This window comes from Convolutriloba macropyga, chromosome 3 (genome assembly GCF_964194025.1).
Source record: "Convolutriloba macropyga chromosome 3, txConMacr16.3, whole genome shotgun sequence".
NCBI classification, from domain to species: Eukaryota; Metazoa; Xenacoelomorpha; order Acoela; family Convolutidae; genus Convolutriloba; species Convolutriloba macropyga.
In genome coordinates, this window is record NC_134470.1 from 20,911,537 (window position 1) to 20,920,471 (window position 8,935).

At 34.2% G+C, this 8,935-nt stretch overlaps 1 protein-coding gene across 1 annotated transcript in view; it reads right to left on the reverse strand.

Annotated features, from left to right (window-relative positions):
* Positions 1 to 8,077, reverse strand: part of LOC142336937 (uncharacterized) — a 34,722-nt gene extending 26,645 nt beyond the window's left edge. Inside the window, exons 1-2 of the mRNA XM_075385927.1 lie at positions 7,962 to 8,077; positions 6,758 to 6,860 (exon numbers count right to left, since the gene is read on the reverse strand). Of these exons, the coding sequence (XP_075242042.1) occupies positions 6,758 to 6,860; positions 7,962 to 8,001 (143 nt within the window). The 5' untranslated portion in view covers positions 8,002 to 8,077. The remainder of the gene's footprint in view (positions 1 to 6,757; positions 6,861 to 7,961) is intronic.
* Between the last annotated feature and the right edge of the window lie 858 nt (positions 8,078 to 8,935).

Genomic DNA, 8,935 nt, shown 5'->3' on the forward strand with positions numbered 1-8,935 from the left:
AAGAAAATGAAAAAAAATAAAGATCAAATTTTGTCGTGACCTAAATGTCTTCAAAATTGGACACTTCCATTAAAACTCTTTGGAAGTTGAAACAGTGCAACCCAGGTTGAGGTGGCCAGACCGAACCAACCTCTGATCAGACCATCTTCGACCGCACACATGTTCTCGGTGCGCTCGAATTACATGGTCTGGAGAAGACTTCGAGCGCACTTTTGTCTGGACAATGGTCTGAGACTTGTCTGATCAGAGGTCACTTCGGTCTGCAACGGTCTGACCAGAGGCCGTTTTGAGAGCACACTTGTCTGATCAGAGGGCGCTTTCAGCGAATTTTTTTTTCGAGTTTTCTTTGTTTTATTTTTGCTGAAAGAGATTGTCTCTCCCAAGAGTCAACAAGACAGCAGCATTCTGATCAGAGACTCATCGAGAGTTTGATGAGTTGATCTGAAACAAGAGGTCCAGCTGATAGCAACTGCCGGTCCCCTAATCAAAAGCTTTAGAAAAACTGTAGATCAAAATGTTATTATGCAGAGCTGTCTAAGTTAATCTATTCAGTTAAAAACTTGAACTAATGGCATACTCAAAACTACTTTTTTCGGCACTTAGGATTTCTTTTTAATCGCAATACTTTTAGAATTGGCTTTTCCTTTGTTGTATATATTTCTGAAAACATCAATTTTCATGAAATGAAAATATTATAACAAAATTGAGCGACTTTTTCAAATCCATTTTCTTGTCAGACTATTTTGAATGCGCTTTAGTCTGATCAGCGGCAATTTCGAACGCACATTAGTCTGATCAGAGGCAATTTCGAACGCAGTTCAGTCTGATCAAAGGTGTATTCGAGCGTGCTTCAGTCTGATCAGAGGCGTATTCGAGCGCACAATAGTCTGATCAGGAGAAGTTTTTGAGCGCACTTTGAATGCACACGGAGCTTTGGGCGCACTAGAGTCTGATCAGAGGAAAAATCAGTCTGGGTTGGTCTGATCAGAGGTCAATTTCGTCTAGGATGGTCTGATCAGAGCCCATTTTAGTCTGGACCTCAATTTGGGAACAGTGAATAATCAGGAAAAAATCTTGTTTCTTAAACTTTAGAAAAACTTGAAATTAATTATTTGAATACTCTTGTTAAGTCTGTTAATTGTAGATAAACGAACATTAAAAGACTGAAAACATACGGTTGGGTGTGAGGGGGTGGGTGTGTTTGGGCTCGTATGCGTGTGTCTGCGTGTGTATGTATGTGTGTGTGTGTGTGCGTGTGCTTGTGTGTGCGCGTGTGCGTTTGTGTGTGTATGTGTGTAAGCGTGCGTGTGCATGTGTGTGTGCATTTTTGTGTGTGTGTGTGTGTGGTTGTATGTGCGAATGTGTGGGTATGTGGGCGCAAGTTTGCGTGTGTTCGCGTGTGTGAAAGTGTGTTTATGTGCGTTTTTGTGTGTGTATGTGTGTGCGAGTGTGGACATGTGTGAGCGTGTGCTTGCCTGTGTGTGTGTGTTTGTGTGTGTGTGTGCGTGTGTGAACGTTTGAGCGTGTGTGTATATGGGCGCGTGTGTTCGTGTGTTTGCGTGTGTGTGAGTGTGTTATGGAAAAAACCGGAAACGATGCGACTTCTTCAGTGCACAATTTCTTTATTTCAGATATGAATATGCAACTTTAAAAAAAACAAAGTAGATAAAAATCGAGGAGAAATGCGAACAAACAGACAAAAAGACAAAACAACTGCTATCTTTAAATTAAACTGCAACAGATAAATGCCAACAAAAGAAAAGCATAATGAAATAGTTATAATCAAAAGCTTTGGAAAAACTGTAGATCAAAACGTTATTATGCAAAGCTGTCTAAGTTCATCTATTCAGTTAAAAACATGAACTAATGGCATACTCAAAAATACTTTTTTTCGGCACTTGCGATTTCTTTTCAATAGCAATACTTTCAGAATTGGCTTTTCTTTTGTTATATATATTTCTGAAAACATCAATTTTCATGAAATGAATATATTATAACAATATTGAGAGATTTTTTCAAATCCATTTTCTGGTCAGACTATTTTGAACGCACTTTAGTCTGATCAGAGGCAATTTCGAGCGCACAATGGTCTGATCAGGGGAAGTTTTTGAGCGCACTTTGAGCGCTCACGGAGCTTTGAGCGCACCATAGTCTGATCAGAGGAAAAATCAGTCTGGGTCGGTCTGATCAGAGGTCAATTACGTCTGGGATGGTCTGATCAGAGCCCATTTTGGTCTGGACCTCAATCTGGGAACAGTGAATAATCAGGAAAAAAATCTTGTTTCTTAAACTTAAGAAAAACTTGAAATTAATTATTTGAAAACTCTTATTAAGTCTGTTAATTGTAGATAAACGATGCGTGTGTGTGTGCGTGTGTATGTATGTGTGTGTGTGTGTTTGTGTGTGTGCGTTTTTGTGTATGTGTGTGTGGTTGTGTGTGCGAATGTGTGGGTATGTGGGCGCAAGTGTGCGTGTGTAAGAGTGTGTTTATGTGCGTTTTTGTGTTTGTGTGTGCGTGTGTTTGCCTGTGTGTGTGTTTGTGTGTCAAGCGTGTGTGTGTGTGTGTGTGTGTGTGTTTGTGTGTGTGCGTGTTTGTATGTGTGTGTTTGTGTGTGTTTGTGCGTGTGTGAACGTTTGAGCGTGTGTGTATAGGGGCGCGTGTGTTCGTGTGTTTGCGTATGTGTGATTGTGTTATGGAAAATAACGGAAACGATGCGACTTCTTCAGTGGACAATTTCTTTATTTCAGATGTGAATATTAAACTTTAAAAAAAACAAAGTAGATAAAAATCGACGAAACAACTGCTATCTTTAAATTAAACTGCAACAGATAAATGCCAACAAAAGAAAAGCGTAATGAAATAGTTATCCGCTGTAAAAACTTTGCCAAGATGTGACAGCAACAAGGAGACAACTATAAAAAATAATACAAAAAGTGTATTCTTAACAAAAAGCCTACATAAATGCTGCATAATCAATTATTTGTTGAGAAATTTTTGACGTGAAGTGATGGTAAAAAATTACAACTACGAAGGAAATTAAAACAAAAAAAATCAGTTTTATGAAAAATGAAATTTTTTCACTTAGAGTGTGCTAATTGCTAATTGTCATCAAAAACAATATTGTTTTTTTACAACTCTTTTAAAATTTTGCTTTGCATTTGATCAAATGCTACCAAGTTAGTGAAAAACAAAAAGCAGATATAAGTTTTTTTTGAACTAATAAAACCTCGTCAACTTTTTTATTGTGAGATGCAGCAGAACATATGCATTTCTATGTTTATAAGAAATGATAAAATGTTCAGACTGTAATAAATGTTGGCACAGCTCAAAATTTTACAGGTAAAAATTTTGATGAAAATCAATCATTAATTTTTAACAAAACAAATCTTAAGAGTATGGAAATTTAATAACTTGGACACCAAAAAATTTCGGCAAAAAGTCAACGCTATGCTCGGCAGGCAGGATTGTTAGGCTAGAAAAACCTTCTCCAATTTCGGCCTCATCTCCAATGTCGGCGGTGCAAACGTTTTTTTTTTGTTATCAGCTTTTGAAAAGCGTTCACTGTGACTTGAAAATGGAATTAAATTGCCGTTTCTCATTTTTTTAACCCTCTGTGTCCATCTCGATCATCTGGAAAAATTTTAAAAATACAATGAAACAAAAAAAAACAGAACGATTTGAAAGTTCCAATACAAGCCATTTTATATTATTTATTAGGATACCTATAAATTGACAGCTTTTGGAGCAGCAAGTTTAACAAAGGTTAGTGCGAAATATTGAAGAATATAAGCTTCGCAATCACATTTTTGGAATAGCTATTAATAGCGGCTGGGTTTATTTTGTCAGTAAAGACGTGTAATATCCATTGGCACAGCATTTTTCTTTTCACATCAAAATACAATTTACCAATTTAGGGTTGAAAACATACATAGACAAGGCGGCTCGGTAATGTGCAATGGCACATAAGGTTCCGACCCCGCCCATCCACAATTTTGGCATAATTGTCTACCAAATGAGGAACAGATAGAAAAACCCAAAAATTATTTTTTGCAAATCCCAAAAAAGCCCAAGTCTTTTTCAAAAAATTCTGTATGAACGATAAGATAACCTCCAAAACAAATAACTCAGTGGAGTAAAAATTGATGCATTAGATTGCTGTAATATATCAATATTAAGAAAGCGAGTCAAAACGAACAGCAAAATCAAACAACAACAACAACAAACATTAATTACATCAAAAAATTTATGTCCCTCTTAAAAACTAAATTTAATAACAAAGTCAACATACCGTCGGATAAACCTGAAACTAAACAAAAATAACTTATGAATCACCAGAAAACATATGCGACCAGTCCATAAAAAGGTTTGGTAACAATTATACAAAAAAAGAACAAAATCAGAAAAGTAAAAAAAATTAACTTATTTTTTTGAAACAATTAACTTCAAAGTAATAAATACCATTAGGAATAAATTAATATTACCACAAATTTGCGATTACCACTGCTTCTATAGAAGGGCATTAGGACCTGACCTTATTCATTTTTTAGAGCGGCTAAAAAGAACAACAAAGAACAAACAAAATTTCAATTGAAACTTGCCAGAAAACGCTGTCAAAACCGTCAAGCCAAATTTTGGCACTCAAAATATATTTGATTGCGCCTTCTTCAAACAGCTATAATGTAGTACGTGGCCATTCATTAGTAAGACTAGGTAACAAGTAGACAAAAAAGCGAAGTGCTAAAGTATGTAATACTTTTAATTTTTTTTTCGAAACAAAATTATATTCAATGTCATGAAAGGCATAAATTACAAAAAGAGCTATTTAAATATCGTCGTTTTTTCATGAAAAGGAAACCCTCGAGACCTGTAATTATCCAGAATATTTCTTCCATCTACAAAAAGAACGTCAAATATGACAAAAATCAAATTAATTTAATTTTTTTTTGTGAAAAAGCGGTGTCGAAGCCAGTAAGGTCATAACAAAATCTTTCGAAAAAAGATTTTGGGACACCAATCCCTTTTATTCCCTTGACACGCATAATGTCATATTTGACCTGTAATCAACTAACGAGATTAGGTAACAAAAAGAAACATAAAAAGAACAAAATTGCGAAGTTAAAAAAGTTTTTTTTTTAATTTTGGAAAACGATGGGTTTGAAAGTCATAAAAGCCATCAGCTATCTGCTAATATCAGAATATCGGTTTTCTATTCTTCCATGAAAAGCCAATGAAAGCTATCACTATACAGGAAATTTCATACGACCGAAACGACAAAGTATAAAGGACAGTTAAGACAAAATTAAAAAATTCAATTGATTTCTTCAAGAAAGAGGCGTCGAGGCCATTAAAACGATGATTTATATCTTTCAGGATTTTAATATGTTCAATTGTGCTTTAATTTGAATGCTAATAATGTGACATGAGAACTGTCAATAATGTGATAATGTGACAGAATTAGAAAACGTGAAAAAATGGCAAATATCAAAACAAACAAAAATCTAAAATCTTGTAGTATCAAAGCCAGAAAACAATAATTTCAGGCTTAAAACTGCAACCGAGAAGAAATTTCAACTCAGTAGAAAGAAGAAGCAGTCTTTTTTTGCTGACACTAAGCTGGAAGTTGAACAAATTAAGAAAAAAATAGAGGAAAAGTTAATTAAGCCATTATTTATTGAAAAGTCAATTATTTTTAAAAAAGAAACGACCATAAACTTTCAATTAAAAAAACTAAATGCATTAGCCTGGAGCTGTTTAGCAAGCGAATTGGTTGGACCTATCACTCCTGAGCTTTGATTTGATATGTTCTGTTCTTTATTATTAAAAAAAAGTCTTTTTTTAAAAAAAAAAAGACCGACTGATTACAACCCGATTTTTTTTGGATTGTAACAGTCCAAGAATGGCCCAAAACTACCCCTGTTAATACTTATTGTCCGTTAAGAACAATTGATTTTTCGAATGTTGTAGATATAGATAATTTCTGAGTTGAAACTCAAAATAAATTTTGCATTTTTGATAATCAACGAGTAAAGTTAGCAAAAAACGGCAAAGTTTTAACTACAAGGCACTCTCTGCGGACTCTGAAGTAGAAATAGCCCCCCTCTGAGTCTACAAAGATTGTATGAGTGTTGTTTGGGGGTGTACTGTAGGCAAATTTAATCAAAGTGGACTAAAGTAGCTTATTTCGTGCTGTTGTTGATGAAAAAGGCTAAATTTCTTGAAATGTTTATCCAGATTTTTTGACCAAAAAATTAAATCAAAACAATCAAAAATGCTTGTTCGTCTTCAAAAATAAAATCAACGACACTATTCTTAAAAATTATAACAAATTTTAGCAAAATTGACGAAAATTTAGGCAAAAATTCCGGAAAATGTGAATAAAAACAACGTGAATTCACTCTTCTTTTCTCAGAAATTTAAGCCTCGATAACTCCCTGTAGAAAACGAAAATTAAAAAAGTCTTTTTAATTCCATATTCTACGCTGGACGAGCTTTCTAATGATACCAGTCTCAACTCTCTACGATGAATATATCGAGCGGCGAAAATTCACGGAACAAAAAAAAACCCAGTTGAGTATATAGTTCCTCCCCCCTCAAGAGGGTCGGAACAATAATTTTCCTTGAGTTTCATCGCAAACATTTTGGACGAGTTCTATCTGTTTATTTAAGTAAGGGTTTTATACTGAAATGTCTTACCTTTATCAAAACTTGCACTTTGATTTTTCCCTCAAGTTAAGAAGCGATTAAAAATTATGCTACCTAAATTGAAGGCACTTCGATCCCATCTCGTCTATAGTGTCTGGCAACAGAAACATCATTGTCTCGTAGCACTCGCAGAAAGTCATTCTGTGGATATTGAGAACTGAAAAAATTATCAATATAAGTTGAGTCCAATTCAACTACACCCTGTGGCACAAACACAATCACAACTTGGCAGGAACAATTTGGCTCAAATTTAAATTTCCAGTAGGGTTGCTAAAGACAATAAATGCGTTGTTTAAATATTATTTCTCAATTTACCTCTCTTCCGAAGCTTTCCGAAGATAGGGCCAACATCCTGGTCAAATTGCAATCGATACTAAGATTATTAAAACAAAAGATGCAGCAATTGAAAAACAATATTTGTTTTGTTAGTTTTTCACTAGACAGATAGATTGAGATACAAAAACAGAGAAAGCATCTGTATAGTTTTTGGGAAATGAGATTGAAATCAGTCAGCATAATTTATGCTTAATGAATTACTTTTAGTGACCTTTTAGACTTTCCATTTTAACAATATCTGTAAAGGAAGGACACTAGGAAATCGTATTTGAGCGTTTCAAGTTGAATTTGAATTTTCTCCAGTGTGTACACAATTCAATGCAAACGATGGGTTTCCCCGAAAAAGCGAGGTAAATTTTTAATTTTTAAAGCTAATAAAAAAGGTGAATGTTTGTTTGAGAACAACAATTTTCGTCGCAATTTTCAGGACAACGTTTTTATAAAAAGGCCAGTTTTTCAAAAAACTCCTCTGGCCCATTTTTTTGATTTTTTGAGAAAAACTGTCAGAGTTGAAGCAGATTGAAAAAAAATATTAGACGAAAAGTAAATTGCAATTATCATCCATGATAAAACCTTTAGAATCTTTGCCGATTGCGACAACTTAGCACAGTGGATACATATCATTTTTGTTTTGTTTCCTAAACCCTGCTGCTCTATGAGGAGCATAAATTTAGAGCTCATTTAGATTACTTAAACATCACACAAATAAAACATAGGAAAACATAGTATATATCAGATCATTCTTTCGAGTTTAGCTATTTTTCGAAGCTTCAAACCAACAAAATACAGTGTCCGTGTTTTTTTTTGCCCGGCAGAATGGATTAACCTTATTAAAAATAAAGAAAATTGAAAAGGGTATCGATAAATCCCAAGCAGCTAATCGCTTCCTGGTGTTCCTGTTAAAACAACAATAAACACAAACCTGAAAGGAAGAAAAAGACGAAATTTAATGCTTGCTTCATCACAAATCTGTTTGAACTTTGTAACAAATTATCCAAAATGGTGTCTATCGTAATCGTGCTCTGAATCTGAATGCTATTTATTAATGAAACTTCAGAATGCCTCAAAACGACCTTGGAAATGTATTTATCTGTTTGTCTGTTCATTCGACAGTTTAAGTTCTAGTTAAAGTTTGAGGAAAAAACTGGTAACTATGAAAAAGTTCACTATTAAAGAGATCATTTTGGTTCGACTCCAAATATGCATAAATATCGAGCCAAATTTGAGCAGGAAGCGAGAGTTCCAATTTTTTGGTAATAAAACCATTTTCTGATTGCTGATGACAATTTTCTTTCCTTTCGAATTAAATCGCACAACTACGAAACTTCATTTTGTCAATGTGATTTTATTTAGCAGCTTTGCATTGTGACGGATCCAAGTCTTCCTCAAACACGACAATTACGTGACCAAATAGCGTTACCAGATCCATGGAAAAATGTCTTCTCTGGATGCAATTTTGAAATATTTTTAGCAATTTTGTCAACTTGGATGTTTTTTTATCAGTTTTTGTAATATCTTTCAATATTTCATAAAATTTGGGGAGTTTTTTTATTAGTTTTGTCTTCTAATGGCTATGGTGAACTTTCGATTCGATTGCTTTTATTTTTTAGGTGTATTGTTAAAGAAAATGGAGTTATTTTAATCGAATTTCGGCCCATTCTTATGTTATTAAGCTTTTTGCCTATGTTTTGTCATTTTAAGCTTTACAATCATTTTTCTTGTTTACTATGTTTACTATTTAATCACAGCTATTCAACAAGTAATGCTACTAGGTAGTGACGATTCAAAGTCCTACGGGACTGTTTTCACCGAAATAAGCGACACACGTTTGTTAGTATATTTGAGATTTTCTGTTGTTTCCCCCTTTTTTAAGTTATTGTTTAGTATGGCGCTAAA